A 20,571-nucleotide genomic window follows, 5' to 3' on the forward strand; every position below is an offset into this window, starting at 1 on the left:
TCGTGTGTGAGTGTAGTTTGAAATATATTATAATTTTTTTTCAAATATAAATATATAAAAATAAAATAAAATAAATAATATATATAAAAAAAAAAAAAAATTATAATATAATATAATATATATATATATATATATATATATATATATTTTTATATTTATTTTATTATTTCAGTATTTTTTTTTTAAAGGAGACTTTTTTTAAATAAAAAAAAAAAAAAAAAAAAAAAAAAAATTATAATATAATATAATATATATATATATATATATATATATATATATATATTTTTATATTTATATTTATTTTATTATTTCAGTATTTTTTTTTTAAAGGAGACTTTTTTTAAATAAAAAAAAAAAAGAAAAAAAAAAAAAAATTATATATTTTATCTTATAAATATATAACATGTTTACATTTAAATAATATGTGCACAGCTATATTTTTCTTTGTCCAATTTTTTTTTTATTTAAAGTCAATAACTATTTTTATTACACTACCATAATATTTTATATTTATATATTTACATTGTATTAATATTAATATATATATATATATATATATATTTTTGTTTTTTCTTTGTTCCCCCCCATAAAGAGATTGTCATATTTGAATTTTGTCTACTTTTAAAATATTACATGAATGTGTATATAATATATATATATATATATTAAATATATAAAATACATATATGTTATATTTATCACACCTTTAAGGTACATATTTACATATATATTTATATATGTGCTCATTTAAATTTTAGAAAAACACCCCTTTTTAAAAAACATCAAAATGTCATTCATAAGACCAGAACTAAAATCAGTCGATTTCCCCCCTCCAGATATTAATAGCAAAGGTAGTATTTTAAAAAACAAACCAATGGAATCTATAAACAATATAAGAGATGTTGAAAGTATAAAAAAATTAAGTTATATGAGCACCGGCGTAAATAATAACCAACTATATGAAAATGGAATGTATTTTGATGAAAGAAAAAGAGAATATATACCTAATAATGAAAACATTTCTTCTATATATGAAAATAATAATGTTGAAAATAATGTAAATATGAATGATAATGTTAATGTTATTGGTAGTAGTGTGTTTAGGCCTACTGATGGAATACATACCATAGAAGAGAAAAAAATTTCTTACGGAAATAATATGTTCGACTATAATAATATGATTCCATATAACATGAATAATAATATGATTCCATATAACTTGAATAATAATACGATTCCATATAACATGAACAATAACATGATGCCATATAACATGAACAACAACATGATGGAATACAATATGAACAACAACATGATGGAATATAATATGAACAACAACATGGTGGAATATAATATGAACAACAACATGGTGGAATATAATATGAACAACAATATGATAAATAATGATAGACATTTATCTCAGATGAACGTAGATAAAAATTTGTATCCTGTAAATAATTTGCCTAACGATGAAGTAAGTTATGGTTATGTAGATCCGTTGGAAAATTTGTTTAATACAAATAAATTTAAAATAAAAAAAATAAAAGACACCAACAGCATTAGTAATGACTATAACAATAAAAAAAACTTAACTAACATTTTGCCTTTTGAAAAGATTGTAGAACAGTGTGATATTAATAATGTGCTATCAAATAAATTCGTTCAAGATTTATATAATCATCAAAATGTATATGATGAAAATAATGTAGTTATGAAAGGATTTAAAGGGGAATATATGGATGGTTCCCCATCAGTTCCTTTTTTAAGTGATGGAAAGAGTGTAGTATATAATAAAATGAAAGAAAATGATGAGCATTTTGAGGAGGATAATTATGCTCAGGATAAAGCTTATATGACTTCAAGGTATTCTAGTGATAAGAGAAATACACTAAAACCAAATAAACTTGACATAGGTGATAAACAAAAAAATGATGGTAACGAAAATAATATGGTTGATAAAGATGATGATAATTATCAAGGTAACGAACATATCAACATGAATAATATTAATAGTAAGAACAATATTGATAGAGTTCGTAATAGGAGCCATTCCAAGAATATGATTCCCTCAGATATGACAACAAATAATATTCCAATGCAAGATATAAGAAATAGTCACTATGAAGATGAAAATAAAAATAAAAATAAAAATAAGAAAATAAATGATAATATTAATGCTACTATGAATAATGATGATGATGATTTACATGCAGTGGAAAATAATGAAGGTGATAAAGATAATAATTTATTTGAGGTATATGATTATAATAAAAATAAAAAGGTTGTATATTATTCTGTTAAAAATCATTATGATCCATATAAAGAAATGTGTAAAAAAGAGAAAGACAGTTATTCAATATATGATAATAAAATATATGAAAATGATATATATGATTATCTATTACATCAGTATGAACAAAATTATGAACATATGTTTGATCAACGCAACTCGAATAATAGTAATATAGCAAATGATAGAAAGGATATTTTTTATAATCGTATGAATTTAATGTATGGCGACAATCATATGGGAGATAATAACTACAAAAAGGATATTATCAGAAATTCATATCATAATAATAATAATAATAATAATAGTAATAACATTAATGGTGATGTTAATAGATTTAATAGTAAGGATGGTAATACTAGGTGCCGAGTAGGGACCCTTAATCAAAATAGTATTCATGAAAATAATGAGAATGAATATAATAATATTCCAAGATATACAAATTATAAAAGAGAAACAGAATTATATGATAAAATTTTATATGACTACAAATTAAATCAACATAAATATCCATCTTATTTTCCAAGAAATATAAATGATAAAAGTTGTGATAATGTTAATGATAAAAATAGGAATAGTAACTTATCAATTTTATATAAGAGGAATTCAAAAATTTGTAATTTGTATAATGATGAACTATTAGATATATATAAATATACTACTGATATATATACACCTAAACCAAAATTATTTGTTTATTCTGTAAAAGATAATTTAAATACAAACAATAAAGATCAGAAGAATGATATAAAAATAGAAAAACAAAAGGATACAAAAAACAATTTGTATGATAAAGAATATACAAATAATGATGTTTTATGTAACACATATAATTTAAAAATTAATAAAGAATTTAAAAAGATTTTTAAAAAATTAAAATATAAAAATACTGTAGTTATTAGTAATATAGGCAAAAATTGTGGATCTTCTACCTTTTCAAATTATATTATAAATGATAATGAAATAAATAAATTTACAAATGAAATCAGTACAGAAGAAAATTGTATATATGCATATATTACAAAGAATCAAAATAAAATTAATTATCTTTATTTAGATTATGAAAAGATTACTACTCTACAAGCTAAATATTGTAATGAAAAAAAAGAATTACAAAATAATATAAATAAATTCATAACACTTTCCTTCTACTTTTCTAATATAGTAATTTTACATATAAGTAAAGAAAATTGTTTAGATATGTTTTATGTGTTGGCTTCTTATTATGATATAATAAAAAATATTAGAGAAAATCTGAGAAAAAGAAGAAAGAAATATGAGCAATTAGAAAGTGGTAAACAGGAAGGTGACCAATTTGATTTGAAGAATATCAAAAAGGCGCTTTCTCCAAAAGAGAATAATAAAAGTAAAGATAATCAGAAAAATAAAGAAAATAAAGAAAATAAAGAAAATAAAGAAAATAAAGAAAATAAAGAAAATCAAAAGAGTAAAGATCATCAAAAGAGCAAAGATCATCAAAAGAGTAAAGATCATCAAAAGAGCAAAGATCATCAAAGGAGCAAAGATCATCACAAAAGTAATGATAATCTTGATAGTGATAAGAATGAGGAAGACATCGAAACTGTTGAAGAACCATTAGATATAAATGATAATAAAACAAATACCAATTTGTCATCAGATGTAAGTGAAGAGGATTCATCTAATACAGATAGCGAAGATTCGAGTAAAGACAATTTTGATGAAAATAATTTTTCTTTACCATATTTTATATTTGTATTAAGAGATGTAAATAAAGAAGAATTATGCCAAATGAACTTACAAAATGAATGTTTGTTTAAAGAGGAGGATATGAATGGTAATATAAATGTAAATATAAATGTAAATGCTAATGAGAATATGAATAATCCTTTAAATGACTGTATGTTTTATAACCAACATGTTAATAATAATATTAACAATATTAACAATAATAATAATAATAATAGTATTGGTGGTAATAATTATCATTATGGTTATGATAATTATTCATATGATTCCTTAGCTAGACAATATTTAGATTCACTCATAAACATGATAAATGATGATGTAACCCAGAAAAAGGTTCAATGTATGCTAAAATTATTAACAAGAAAAAATATTTTCATGTTACCATCATTATATACAAATAATAATGAATATATTATAAATAAAGAATATATGAAAGAATTAAGCAGAATAAAAAAAGAATTATATATCCAAGGGAAAGCAATAGATAATATGTATAAAAATAATGGTACTTATATATATAAATATATTAGTATGTTATTATATACAACTAATAATAATATTTTTTATACACCTAAACAATTACAAAAAAAAATAGAAAATTTTGAATGTAAAATGTTATATAATGTTCTTATAGATAATTTCTTACTTCATATAAGAAAAAAAATTGAAAAAAAATTACCCATGAAACCAAATATGTTTTTAACATTAATTAATGATTTAAAGATAGAATTTATTTTAACCTTTGAAAAATTTGCTATTGGAAATATAAAAATTAAAAAAAAATATAAAAACCAATTATATTCTGATATGGATGTTATAATATTAAAAGCTTATAAAGAAAATATAGCATTCAGTTGTTTTAATTTTTATAATATTATTGATCAAAGAATAAAGGCTTTAAAAATTTATGAAAACATTAATAATTTTAAGTATGAAAACTTTAGTCAGCTACAAATCGATCTAGAACATATTAATGAGGGAGAAATAGATAATCTTATATATAACGAAATATTAGGAATAAAGAAGGAAGAAATATTTGCACACTTTATAAATGTTTATTATGATAATGAAAAAGATACAAGTGAAATGTTATATAATACTGACCCAGCAGATAATAAGCAGAAAAAATTGTATGCTCTACCAAAAAATAAAAAAAGCTTGACAGGTGTAAATCATAAAACAAATGATAATAATAAATATGATACATCTGATACATTAAGCGATACTGATAATAATAAAAAGTATGAATATCAAAAAGGTAAAAAAATTACTTCAACATATTTAGGAACTGACAACAATAATAATAATAATAATAATAATAATAATAATAATTATATTAATAATAATCTTAATAATTATGGTAATCCATTGTTATATGGAAACAGTATGAAAAAAAATAAAAATAAATATGAAGGAAAATTTGTCAAATATCAAGATACCATAAATCAAGATAAAGATTCTGATGATAATTCCTTTAAAGAATTAGAACAAAATAATGAGAAGAAAAGTTTGAGAATAAATAAATATAATAATGATTCATATAGAAGAAAAAGTACAAATGAAATGTATGTAAATGCTGATGATACTTATTATTATCAAACCAAAACGAAAATACCAAGTAATAATAATATTAACAATAATAATAATAATTATAATAATAATAATTATAATATCAACAGATCAATCAGCTCATCGAAAAAATCATACCATAAATTTAAATCAGATCTAGGTTTAATATATGCAAGGAAAAAAAAAGTACACAAATATAATTATGTACCCAAAAAATATAATAGTGTAGATTATGCTAATGAAAATAATGAATATATGCATAAAAATTCAATATTATATGAAAATTTAAATAGTTCAGAATTATTTCCAGAAGAAGGTGTAGATATATATACAGATGAAGATAATGCAGAAGATGAATACAATCAAGAGGAAAAGCATAATGCATTTCAACAAAATAATAATTATCTATCATCAAATAGTAGATTAAATAGTAAAAATGATAAAAAAGTAAATCATTCCAAATCTAAAATTTCTAGAAACATGAGTAATTCTGCTATGGAAATGGTAAATTTGAAAGAAAACGATGATGATGAAAATGAACAAGATGATGATAATAAAATAGCTTTTATTAAAAAAAAAATCTCTAGTAATTTATCTAATGTTAAAGATAAATTAACCTTTCAAGAAAAAAATAATTATGAAAGTAAAAAATCAAGTCGTAGCAACTCAAGGAAAAAAACAAGGATGAGTTGTTTACCCAAAAAAAAAAGTTCAAAATGAAAAAATATAAATATATATAAATATATATATATATATATATATATAATTGATATTTTATATACATTCCAAATTTTAATGCAACCCATGGATGAGGGGGATTATCTTGTTTTTTTTTTTTTTTTTTATAACAAATATTATTTTATGTTTAAATGAATAATCCATACTTATTTTGTTTTTTCATAGTAACAAATAATATATATATATATTATGTATGTTTTATCTTGTATTTTTTTTATATTTATGATTTTTTTTTCTTTCATATTGTTTGTTAGTTGTTTTATTTTATTTTTTGTTACATTGTTTTGAATTTTTTTTTAAACAAATATTTTATTAATTCTTACTTTAAATTATATATATATATATATATATATGCACATATATATATGTATTATAAAACAAAAAAATAAAACAAATTGTATAGATTGATCCTTATCATATAAAATTAGAATGTGTTTAATTTTATTTATATGTTCAATATAAAGTTGCTCATATATATATATATATATATATTTATTTATTTAATGTTGTATTAATTTTTCTGGTTAGGAATAATTTATAAAGAGCTGTGCATTTTGCTCCACTCATCATAATCAAAAACATTTTTATAAGACGTATTTACTTGTGTCATGGCTTTAATAAAATCATTATATTTGATAGCTCTAAATATAGAAGCATTGGGTATATTTTGTATTCCATTATATTGTTCTACTGCATCATCATAAACATATTCATAGCATTTAGAACATAGATGATATATATCACTACCATTCCAGTTTTCTAATTTAACTGAGATAGCATCTAATTCTTCTTCAGTTAATTGAAATCCTGAATGTGTATGCTTCGATATAATATATCTTATTTGTTCTTTTCTTGCATTAAAATCTGGTAAAGGTATATATACCCTTTTATTAAAACGTCTTAAAGCTGCATCATCTATCATATCAGGTCTATTAGTTGCTCCTATAATTACAATAATAATATCTTTTTTCGTATTTATTCCATCAATCATTTGTAATAATTGATTTTTAATTCTAATGGTTGTATCATCTTCATCTTTTTTTCGTGTTCCTAATAATGAATCAATTTCATCAAAAAATAAAATGGATGGATTATCTACCTCTGCACATTTAAATAATGCTGTAACGATTTTTTCAGTTTCTCCAATATATTTACTAAATAATGATGATGTATTTACATTATAAAATGAACAATTACAAGATGATGCTACCCACTTTGCTACCATTGTTTTTCCAGTTCCTGGGGGTCCAAATAATAATATTCCTTTAGCTGCTCTATTTAATCCAGTAAATAAATCTGGTCTTAATATAACATTTACAATTTTATCTTTTATTATTTTTTTAATATCATATAACCCTATAATATCTGATTCTTTTACTTGTTCATTAGAATCCATTTTCATACTTAGAGCATAACGTATTACATTTACTTCTATACCTTGTTCTATTAAGGACCAATATTTTTCAGGTATTTCATCATATCCTCCCCCGTTTGTATCATCATTACTTTTCTTATAATTTTTTTTCTTATCATATTTATTATCACCAATATGATTATTATGTTTAATAGAATCACGATTTCTTTTTTTGTCATTAATATAATTAAATGCTTTAATTGCTTCTTCATTTTTCTCATTTTTTCTCTTCACTAAAATGTCAAAGGCATTTGAAAAGGCGTCTTGTTTTTTTGATGAAATATTTGTATTACTATTATGATGATGATTATTATTATTATTATTATTATTATCTTCATTTTCATCATCAGACAAATTATAATTTTTTTTTTTTTTTTTCATTTTCAATTCTTTTGCATTATAAATTCCATCATCACTATCTTGTATATAAGAATCTGTTTTACTAGCTCTACTTAAGTCTGAATCTATTTGATATTTTTTTTTTAATTTAGAACCTTTCTCTACATGTTCTGTATATTTTATTTTAAATGCACTTTCAATCTTTTCACTATTAGATATATGAGGTTTTTCTTTTATGTTATTTTGTTTTTCATTTTTATATTCTTCATGATATACTTTAATAAATAATGGATCAAAATTCATAAAGTTTTTTATATCTACAAGTTTGATACCACTAGGTAAGTTTTTATTTTCTTCTATTTTTTCATACACATCACTTGTTTCACTTTCATTCAATAAATCCATAACCTTATTATATATTTCATCATCCTCATTATTCTCAAATATATTATTATTCACATCACAAAATATTAAATCATTTAAATCCACCTGTTCTTTTTTTTTTCTCTCTAAATTATGATTATCTTCAGGTGAATATATATTACTTCTTTCAAAAAAAGAAAATTCATTTTGCTTACTTCCATTTACAAAATTTTTATTATTTCCATTGTTTTTATATAACTCATTCTTTTTTTGTTTTTCTTGATAATCATAAATATTCCATATATCATTAATTAAAATATCCTGGAAACAGTCTTTTTCTTCTTCTAATAAATTATTGTATATAATTTCATTTGCCTCAATGCTGCTTATACTGTTCATCATAAAACAAACAATTATATATAATATATAAAAAAAAAATATATATATATATATATTATACTTATTTATATACAGGTTGATATATATATTTCATACACTTAATTTTTTTCTTTTTCCATTATGAAATAAACACAATTATATATTTTTTTTAAAAAAAAGGAAATATTAAATATATGAATAATTAATATAGTAAATGGTTTGATACTACTACAAAAAAAATAAAATAATAAATAAATAAAATACATAAGGGTAATATGATTGTATATATTAAAATCATACATATATATATATATATATATATATGTATATATTATGCTAAAAAAAAAATGTAAGAGGGCAATGAAAAGATTATTTTTTTTTTTTAAATCATTTATTATATATAGATATGTATTTCAAATCATCCTTTTATTTTTATACCACTTTTTTCTTCTTATTTTTTAAAATATTAAAATATAAAACGGTTTAAAAAGTAATTAAAAAAAAAAAAAAAAAATTTACAAATAAATAAGAAATTAATTAATATAAATTAAAACAATATATAATTAAAAAAACAAAATATAACTTAAAATAATTAAAATATATATATATATATATATATATATATATATATATTATATATATATATATAATTACAAAACCGTCAAGGACTAATATTTTAACCAAAAATAAAAAAAAAAAAAAAAAAAATCTAAAAGATATAAATATATAAACTTCTATCTTCCCTAATATATGTGTATACTTTACTTACAATTACATATTCTTTATCTAATTTTCTTAAGAGGTCTTTATCTTCTTTTGAATATTTTATTATATTATTATTTATAATTGTTGGAAAATATTTAGAATTTATAACAACATTGTTTAAAGCAAGATTTTTACCATAAGCTAATTCTCTATTTTTTATCATATCCTTGGTAGTAAAATATTTCCCTCTTTCTTTTATATCATTATGATGAAATCTGTTGAATGTATTAAAGGGTCTTTCTATATTATTATGAAATGTATTAGTCAAAAAAACATTTGGTCTACTTCTAGTTATCTCTGTTGTTTCTTTCGGGGGAGCTGGATTATTTTTTTTTACAAGATTTACCAAGGTACATTTTTTCGAATATTTTTTTATTTCATTTTCTTCATCTCTTCGGAATATAAAAAGTAAAGGACTGAATTTCTTTTTAATCATGTCAAAATTTTCATATTCCTTCATTATTTATAAATATTAATTTTTTTTTTTCTTTCTTTTTTCCTTACCTTTCCTTGGTGTAGATATTATACTCTATATTGTGTATGGTTTTAAAAATATATATCACAATATGCAAAACATTAAAAACCAAAAAATAAAAAAAAAAAAAATCTAAACACTATCCACAGCCATTTCAAATAGCTAATTATAGAATAATTTATATATATATATATATATTATATTTAATTATATAAGGATAACAAAAAAATTAAACCATTATTTTATAAAATTAATTCTTAATATTTTAATTACATTATAAATTATAAAAAATAAATAAAATAATTGTATATAAAAATAAATTCATCTATTTGGTTACTATATAGTTTTTATTATTTTTTTTTTTTCCCTGTTTATTTTTGTTCTTCAAATATATATATATATATACACATATAAGATATTACATATACAACATATTGTGTATATATTATATAAGGCTTTTTCTTAAAAAAGAATTATGCATGGCTCTTTTTTTTCTTTTTTTTTTTTTTTGTTCTTATACAATTTCCTTATATATTAATAACTATATATATGTACATATAAAATATATATTATTAGATTTTTTTTTTTTTTTTTTAAATCTAAAAACGAAAGAAAAAAAAAAAAATGAGAATTTTTTTTCTTTGGATGTGCATTAAGGCATCAACATAGTACAATTTTTCTATAATAAAAAGAATATAAAAATATGTGTATAAATATAATAAGATATACACTTTATATATATATATATATATATAATTATATATAACATTTGTAATCAATTTATATAATATAAAATAAATAATATTTTTTAATATTATATTTTCCTTTTTTTTTTTTTTTTCCCATAATATTTATGGTTTAATATATAAATTATAAAAAACATAAAAATAAAATATAAGAAAAAAATAAGATAGGTTTGCATGCCTATTCTTTCGAATACATTCTTAAATATTAATTATGAATGTGTGCAAGGAAAATGTATGAAAAGGAAAAAAAAAAAAAAAAAAAATTCAAAATGATTTTCTATATTTTTCTATGAAACATTATTTATATGTTTCTCCTTTTATTATTATTTTTTTTTTTTTTTTTTCTTATAAATATACAATACAAAATAATAACAATACTATTATATATGTAATATATGTATTTTAAAAAAACTTGTAATGCAGATGTTCAAATGATTTCATTAAGATAATCGTAAAAGTATATAAATTTATATAATGCAAGTTATGAAGATTCTAACGGTTATGGTATATATTATATCATTTTATTTTTTTGTATATATATATATATAAAATATTACAATTATAGATATTCATATATTATTTATTTTATATTCTGAGTAACATTTTTATCAATAAACTGAAACAAAAGGATATAAAAAAAAAGAAAAAAGAGAAAATATTCTATAATTTTATTTAACTAAAACATATATATGGACACTATAGAAAATATTATATATATATATTTATATTATAATAAAATAAATATTCCTTATTTTTCTTTTTTCTAATGCCAACATTGCAAAAATATTATTTTATAAGTAATATAATTAAGAAATATTCACATTATGTATAACCACAATTAAGAAAAATAAAATATTTAATATAAATATATTTATATAATATATAATAATATGGTAATATGATTAATTGGGGTCTTTTTTATTTTTCATAAAATATAGAAAATATGGTTAAAAAAGGAAGATATAAAAAATAATACGTCAGATTAATAATTTATTATATATATATAAATAATAATAATAATAATAATAATATATATGTATATTCATGTATTTTTTTGTTATTTAAATTAAAAAAAATAATACGTCAGCTTAATAATTTATTATTATATATAAATAATAATAATAATAATATATATGTATATTCATGTATTTTTTTGTTATTTAAATTTAAAAAAATAATTTTAAAAGTATTTTTTTTTATATTTATAATAATATTATTAATATATATATATAAATATATTTATATATTTTTTTATGAAATATATGAAGAATATATTTAAATATTGCGCATATTAAAATAAAATAATACAATATATTATATGTATGACATACATAATAAAAATACATATTTTTTGAATAATTTTATATTCATCACCATTTATATATATATATATATATATATTTAATATATGAAAAAAATGTTATATTATTATTAAAATATTCACCAAATTGTAGAAAATATTATAATTTTTCAAAGTTTAAAATATGAAATATTAAATTGTAGGTTTTATTTAAAATTATAATCATAAATAATAAAAAAAAAAAAAAAAAAAAAAAAAAAAACATATATAAATAAATAATATATATGTAATATTTATATTTTATTGTTCAAATTAAAATATATAATTAAATTTTACCATTTGTTTTATGATTTAAATTTTTTCTCTTCTTATTATTTTTATATATTACATTATTTATTTTATTCATTTATTTATTTATTCATTTTATTTTTATTTTATTTTTGGTTTTTGTGGGGACAACTATTTTGATCATAATAACTTATTTAAAGAAATAATAAAAAAAAAAAATGTCAATGTTTAAAGGTATGTCCATAAAATCATCGGAAAGGAAAAGCAAAATAATAAATAAAACAAATGTTACAGATAATGATAATAATAAAAGATATGAATTAAACGAATTAGACGTAATCAATATAAATAATAATGAGAAAAAAAATGAAAACTATTTAAATCATATGAATAATAATATAAAAAATAATAATAATATTACATTATCATGTGTAAATAATTCAAATATATATATATGTAATAATAATGTTAATAAGGAAAGTTCGATTGAAAATGAAAACTCCATATTTTATAAAAATAATTCTGTTCATAATGATCATAAATATGTAACTGATACAAATATTAGTAATTATGATGAATTTAATGAATTAATAAAACCAATAAGTTCCATTAATAATGACAATAATAATAATAGTAATAATTCTATTTTACATGATACAAATATTTTATACAATCAACATAATAACAATTTGTTAACTAGCCATGAACTTTTATCATCCATGCAACCTGAACAAGTCAGGTCGAAAATAGAAAAAAGTCCTTTAATAAATGAATATAATATAAAAAATTATCTTAATATTGATTATTATTGTAATACACCTGTTGATGATGAATTAGATAAATTACACTATTTTTTAAAAAATTTTCAAAAAATACTTTTTCATAATGGAGACAGTCTAAAATTAAAAAATGACATGTTAGAAGAATTATACGAAAATAAATTAAGTAAAAAAATATTAATAATTCTTTCCTTTTTTATATATCATTCCTATATTTATATAAGGCTATCTAATTTTAAAACAGAATATAATTGTGATGAAATGATATATAAATTAATATGTTATGTAAATAGCATCAGGAAGGATAGGAAAAGATATAAAGATGAAGAAAAAATATGTATAATTGATGAAAAATTAGATATTGCTGATATAATACAAAATAAAATATTTAAATATAATCTTTTACTAGAACAACTCGAAGAACATATAAATCACTTGTTTGAAAAAAAAAAAATTATTCATCAAAATAATAATATGTTAACACATTATGTAATTTGTCTTTTGAAAATAATTATGCGTAACATATATGAAAATAGAAAATATGAAAAAAAATACAAAATGGACTTTTTTCAAGATAAAAAAAAACATATACAAAATGATCAAGATGAAGTTTTTAATAGAGAGAAAAATATTGTACAAGAAGAAGAAAAATTCATAAAACAAAAGGAAGAATTACAAGAACAAATGAGAAATATTAATGATAATATAAAAGATACAAATATGAAATATGAAACACAAATACAACAAATTGATGAAGAAATTATTTCTATTGATAAACATATTAAAGAATTAGAACAACAAATTGAACAAAAAAAAAATGAAAAAAAACAAGCACAAAATGAAAAAAATAAATTACAAATAGAACAAACCAAACAATTAAATCAACTTATAGATAAACAATCCGATATAAATACATCCTTTCAATTATTACAAAACTCATTTGATATATTAAATAAAGAAAAACAAGAAATCATATACATTAAGGAAAACATAGATAAACAATTAAACAATTTGAAAACAATTTATCAAAATTGTAATGAAAATAAAATTTCAACTCAAGTTTTTTTAAACAAGATGAAAAATAATTTGATATTTGTATGTAATAATAAAGCAGATCTTATGCACTACCCTAGGATAGATGATGTGCAACAAGTATATCATAATAATGAGAATAATCAAGACATAAGCAATAATAATAACAAAGATATTATTAACATAACAGAAAATGATAAATTACATATCAACAACAACAACAACAATAATAATAATAATAATAATATAAATAACAGTTATAATGTACAAAATGCGAAATATTTAAAGAAAATATTTTTTTTGAAAAAAGAATTATTTGATATGGAAAAAAATATTAATGACATTAAAGATAAAAAAAAAAAACTTGTGATAGATATAAACCAACTCAATTGCGAAGTAGATAATATAAATATAAAAAAAGAAAACCTAAAAAATAAAAAAAAAATATTACTTAAAAGTAAAATGCTAAACGAAGTCAAAAATACAATTAACGAATTTGATGAATTGCTATTAACAGAAAATAATAATTTAAAAATGTTAGAAAATTTCAAACAGGATATGAATGAATTAAAGACAAAACATATTTTGTTAAAAGATAAAAAAGAAAAGCTCAAGAAAAAGTTATATGCTTTGGAAAATAAATTATTAAAAAGTGAAATAAATTCTGTAAAATTATCACAAAACTTAAAATATAATCAAACGGGACAAGAACAAAAGAATGAACAAGATGAAAAGAATGGAAAACACCAAATAAATCAAGAAAATATAAATAATGAAACTGTTCAAAATAATGTACATGATACAAATAAGGAAAAAGAAGAAGAACTGATAGACGATATTTTTCTTTTTTCAGATGAATCAGATAATTATAATGATGACATTTTAAATTTGAACATGAACGAAATCATCAAAGAGATCAAAGATGAGGAAAAATCTTATAATGAAGAGGGAAATAACCAAACGGATAATAGTGATGAAGAAACTAAACAAATGGATAATTATGCAGAAGAAACTAGCCAAATTGATAATAGCGAAGAGGAATCTAGCGAAAATGATAAAAATAAAGAGCAAACTAGTCAAAATGACAAAATTAAAGATCAAACTAGTCAAAATGATAAAAAAAAAGATGAAACTAGCGAAAATGGTAAAAATAAAGATGAAACTAGCCAAAATGATAAAAATAAAGATGAAACTAGCCAAAATGATAATAATAAGGATTTAAAGGGGTATATGGAAAATAACGAGAAAAATATGAATCAAAGTGATAACAATGGATTAACTAGTTCAAGCTATGAAATAAAAAAAAATGATGATATAATAAATAAGGAGGAAGATGATGATATTATGAATGATGAAATACCTAATAGTAATTATATAAATGAATTACATATTATACTAAAAGAATTAAAAATAGAAGAGAACAAAATGTTAGAGAATATAATTGAAAGATATAAGATAATATATGGTATGAATAAAGAAGTAGATTATAATATGTTAGAGGAAGATGTGAGTAATTTTCATAATAGTATAACACATGAAGAAAATATGTTGAAAAATAAAAAATTAGTCCTTTTGAGAAAAAAAAGAAATATATTAAAAATGTATTATTCTTATTCGTCTGATAATAGTGAGGACGACGAATGAAATATTTAGATATTATGTATAATTATATATATATATATATATATTTCATGTAGACACTTTTTTTTTGTATATTAATGTGGAAAATGTTACTTCTAAATATTTCTACAAAATAAAAATATTATTCGTGTATTATAAGAATGTGTTTATGTGTCTATAGTATATTTATTATTGATTTATTTTATTTTATTATTTATTTTTTTTGTTAATATATTATAATTATATATTTATTTATTATTTTCTTTTTTTTTTTATGTCATTTTAAAATTTTGTCCATTTGTTATGAAACCTATTTTGTTTTAATTTTTTATGTTTGTATTTATTTCAATTTGTTTATCTTTTTTACATTTTTAATTTTAAACTAGTTTCATTATATAATTATACCGTAGTTTATATATTTGTTTATATTTAAAATATTTTTTTTTTTGTATTCCTTGGAAATTTAAAAGTATAATTATATATATATATATATATATATATATATTTTTATTTATTTATAAATAAATACACAGATATATAATATATTTATATAATTAAATATATATTATGTGTATGCTCATATTTTTTATTATAATATCCCCTTTGTAAAGGAATTTATTAAAAAAAATTTACCCATTTCATGAATATGTCGAATAATAAATTGAAGAGTAATACTTTTATAAAATACGAAAGTAAAAATGTAGAAAAGAAAAATGAGACAAATAGTGTGAAGAAGCTTAACAGTATAAGTACAATTAAAAAAAAAAGTGAAGATAATAAATTAGAAAGAGTTACAATGAATGAATCTGTATTTAATGAAGGAGATAAGATAATGAGAAAAAAAAAAATTCTGAAGAAACCTGAGGAGACAAATGATAAAAGGGAAAATATAGAAACATCAGTAAATATAAATGAAGAAGGAAAAAGAAGTATAATCGTAAGAAGATTTACACAAAAAAATAATATGAATAATGAAGAACTATCTGAGCAGAATTATAATGATTGTAATAATATTAATAAAATAGAGAATAATAAAATAGATAATATAAATAATAATAATAATGATAATATAAATAATAGTAATATGCCTGTAGTACGAAAAGTTATAAAAAGGGTAATACGAACAAGAGTAAAAAATAAAAAAGATGAAACAAATAAAATATTAAACGATAATTTAAATAATAATGAATCAACCAATGATATATCTTGTGATGTAATTAATAAAAATGGGAAGACACAAGATTCAGATGATGAAATATTAAATTCAATTATACAGAAAAAAAATGAACTTGTTATGGATACACCCACTGAAGGAGATAATAAAGAATTAATTCAAAAGAAGAAAAAAAAAATAATAGTTCGAAAAATAAATGTTAGTGGGAAAAATAAAAAAAATATACCTGATGATAAAAATGTATATGCTGAGAAATATAATTATAGTGAAATATATAATTCTGATGAAAATTTGTTTTGTGATAATAAGAGGAATAAAACCAATATGGACCTTTCTCATTTGGAAAACAAAAAAAATTATTTATTGGAGGGACAAAATCATACAGACATATTAAACGATATAGAAAATAAGAATCATGATAATGTAAACAATTTAAAAGATGATAAGAAAAAAATAAAAGATTATCATATGAATAATAATTCTGTAAAAGGCTTAAATGAAGAAATAAAATCAATAAAAGAAGATAGAAAATATATACAATATTCTCTGGATAATCAAATTAATGAGAATAACGAAATGAAACAAATAAATACAGAATTATTAAATGATAATAATAAAATAAAAGAAATAAACAAAGAATTATTAAACGAGAAATTATATTTATCTAAAGAAATGGAAATATTAGAAAGGAAAATAAAAGAATCAAATGAAATGTATAATTTACTCAATGATAAATATAATATTTTAGAAAATGAAAACAAAATGTTATTAGATAGAGATAATGAAAAGGAATTAAAAATTCAAAATATGCAAGAGGAAAATTTAAAATTAAAAAAAAATATTGAAGAAAATAATTCTTTATTAAAAAAAAAGGAGGAACAAATTAATGAATATATCAACGAAATTGAAAATTATAAAATTGTTTTAAAAAATAAAGGAGAAATGTTATTGCAAAATAGTTCTACTATGGATAAAAATCTCTCATCTGATAAAAATCTACAAAAAGAATATGTAAACAAATTAAATAAAGAAAATAAAGAATTAATTTATGTTTTCAAAAAACAATTAGATCTAATAGTCATACTAAAAAAACAAATCAACCTTTTACAAAATAACAAAATTTTAAATATAACTTCAAATGAATTCAAAAAAATTATGCAAGACTGAATGATAACTTAGGGGTATGTCTCTGGAGGGGGAGGATAACCATAAAAAAAAAAAAAAAAAAAAAAATATAAAATAAATAAATAAATATATATATATATATATATACCTTTTAAAAATATAATGTCTTAGTAAATTTTCTTTTTTTTTTTTTTTTTATTTTATCATATAATATACATTATAATAAAAAAATATACAACAAACAAAATTAATAATAATAATATATATGTGTCTGTCTATATTAATTGACAAGTAATACGTTAATTCATTATATTTTTGTTACTTTATTAATATATATATATATATATTGATATGTGTATTTTATATATCCCATTTAAAAATTAGTTTTTCTTAATCCTTTCCATTTTTATTAGGTTTATCATGATATTTATTTGACTTATCATATCTGTCATCGTATTTATTTGACCTATCATATTTGTCATCGTATTTATTTGACCTATCATATCTGTCATCGTATTTATTTGATCTATCATATTTGTCATTATATTTACTTGACTTATCATATTTGTCATTATATTTATTAGATCTATCATATTTGTCATTATATTTACTTGACTTATCATACTTTTTTATTTCAATCCCACGATCGGAAATATGTTCCTTCCTTCTAGTACCAGAAGAAGAACTTCTGGACCTGGATCTATCTGAATTTTTATTTTTATAATTGTTATTATGTTTATATGATATATCTTTATGATTATTTATATGACTATCTTCTGAATAACGTTTTTCCTTTTTTTCATGGTCCTCTAAAAGATGATAATAACATATAAAAACAAAATACATGACATGTATTTATCATATATATATATATATATATCTATATTATTACCTGTTTTGATTTTTTTTTTTTTTTTTCGTCCAAATTCGTCATATTCCTCATCTTCTGAATCATGAACTCGCTTCTCATTATTGTGCTGAATATCATAATGCCCTCCACCTTTCCCCGTTCTTATTTCTTTATTATTTTTATGTTCATTTAATATTTTTGTATATCTACTTTTACTACATATATTACATTTTTCTCTCTTGGCCCAGTTAATATTACCACAGTCGTCACATTTCCAGTCATTTGATTTGAAAAAAATATTTTTGGTACTTTTTCCTAAAAATGAAATGACCATATGTATATAAAAATATATATATATGTATATAAATATAAATATATATATATATATATATTATATAATGTTTAATCACCTATACTCTTGGGTCTCACTCTGTTACATCGATTACAGTGTGTCCTCTTGGAAAAATTAACATTTCGACATCTTCCAAATTAATTACGATTAAATATTTTAATAGGTATAATAATATAAAATTAATATATATTTACATATATACGTATATATATTCATATGTACATTTATTTATATATATATTTTTTATTTTTCCTTATATATAATTAAAATGTAAAGATATACATATATATATATATATATATATACAAATTTTACTTTTCATCTGTGCAAATCCAATCCCCTGATTTTGACTTGTCTACATAAAAAATAAAATATGGTAAGGCAAAAATATTGTATTATACATAATTATATTTTTAACCTATACATATATATATATATATTATTGTTGTAAATACATATGATTATTAATGTACAAAATAATTATATAATCATTAAATTATTCGTACAGTTATAATATATATATATATATATATATATATATTTATTTATTTATTATTTTTTTTTTTTTTTTTTTTTTTTTCACAATATCAACTTTTACAATAAAATCAATAGGAAAAAATAAAATGCAGTAAAATCATTATATAAATATATATTTATTATCTCCTATAATATATAAAATTATAACCTATATATTTGTGATTATCCATTGATATATATTATATATATATATATATTTTATTTATTTTATTTTATGTTATAAAATATAATATCCTCATCAATTCTTCTGGCTATCCATCCAATTAGGGGAAGCCAAATACATTGAGAAAAAAAAAATATATATATATAATATAATTTTTATTATAATTGTAATTTAAAAAAAAAAACAAGAATATCAATAAATAACAAAATGATTGTATATATATTATACGATATAATATTTACAAACTTCAAAAAAATTTCTTTAATTTCCACATTAAAAAAAAAAAAAAAAAATTAAATAATATACATATATATTTTTTTTTATCTCTATATTTTTTTAAAAGAATAACGGTTCGATAAATAATACAATTATTATTTTGTCAAAAAAAATTTCCGCTACATTTTAAAAAATTACATACATAATATATATATAAATAATATTACATATATATATTAATTATATATATGGTATACATATATAATGACACATCATTTTTTACTTTAAAAAAAAATAGATGAGATATATATTTGAAATCCCGAAATAATT

General features: G+C 19.0%; 6 protein-coding genes across 6 annotated transcripts; 3 read left to right on the forward strand and 3 right to left on the reverse strand.

Annotated features, from left to right (window-relative positions):
* Nucleotides 1-787: 787 nt before the first annotated feature.
* PGSY75_0407800 (hypothetical protein) lies at nt 788-6,307 on the forward strand (the record flags this gene model as incomplete). The annotated part of the gene is made up of 1 exon (XM_018784144.1): nt 788-6,307. The coding sequence occupies one exon, from the start codon at nt 788-790 to the stop codon at nt 6,305-6,307; it is 5,520 nt and encodes a 1,839-aa protein (XP_018643306.1).
* A 553-nt stretch (nt 6,308-6,860) lies between these two features.
* Nucleotides 6,861-8,843, reverse strand: PGSY75_0407900 (putative AAA family ATPase; the record flags this gene model as incomplete). Its single annotated transcript, XM_018784145.1, has 1 exon — nt 6,861-8,843. One exon carries the CDS (start codon nt 8,841-8,843, stop codon nt 6,861-6,863), a length of 1,983 nt encoding a protein of 660 aa, XP_018643307.1.
* A 685-nt stretch (nt 8,844-9,528) lies between these two features.
* Nucleotides 9,529-10,044, reverse strand: PGSY75_0408000 (hypothetical protein; the record flags this gene model as incomplete). Its single annotated transcript, XM_018784146.1, has 1 exon — nt 9,529-10,044. The coding sequence occupies one exon, from the start codon at nt 10,042-10,044 to the stop codon at nt 9,529-9,531; it is 516 nt and encodes a 171-aa protein (XP_018643308.1).
* Nucleotides 10,045-12,611: 2,567 nt separating this feature from the next.
* Nucleotides 12,612-15,848, forward strand: PGSY75_0408100 (hypothetical protein; the record flags this gene model as incomplete). The annotated part of the gene is made up of 1 exon (XM_018784147.1): nt 12,612-15,848. One exon carries the CDS (start codon nt 12,612-12,614, stop codon nt 15,846-15,848), a length of 3,237 nt encoding a protein of 1,078 aa, XP_018643309.1.
* Nucleotides 15,849-16,470: 622 nt separating this feature from the next.
* On the forward strand, nt 16,471-18,165 carry PGSY75_0408200 (hypothetical protein; the record flags this gene model as incomplete). Its single annotated transcript, XM_018784148.1, has 1 exon — nt 16,471-18,165. The coding sequence occupies one exon, from the start codon at nt 16,471-16,473 to the stop codon at nt 18,163-18,165; it is 1,695 nt and encodes a 564-aa protein (XP_018643310.1).
* Nucleotides 18,166-18,513: 348 nt separating this feature from the next.
* On the reverse strand, nt 18,514-20,032 carry PGSY75_0408300 (putative zinc finger, RAN binding protein; the record flags this gene model as incomplete). Its single annotated transcript, XM_018784149.1, has 5 exons — nt 18,514-18,932; nt 19,016-19,288; nt 19,384-19,454; nt 19,641-19,680; nt 20,011-20,032. The coding sequence occupies 5 exons, from the start codon at nt 20,030-20,032 to the stop codon at nt 18,514-18,516; spliced, it is 825 nt and encodes a 274-aa protein (XP_018643311.1).
* Nucleotides 20,033-20,571: the final 539 nt, after the last annotated feature.

Source organism: Plasmodium gaboni, chromosome 4, assembly GCF_001602025.1.
Source record: "Plasmodium gaboni strain SY75 chromosome 4, whole genome shotgun sequence".
Classification (NCBI taxonomy): domain Eukaryota; phylum Apicomplexa; class Aconoidasida; order Haemosporida; family Plasmodiidae; genus Plasmodium; species Plasmodium gaboni.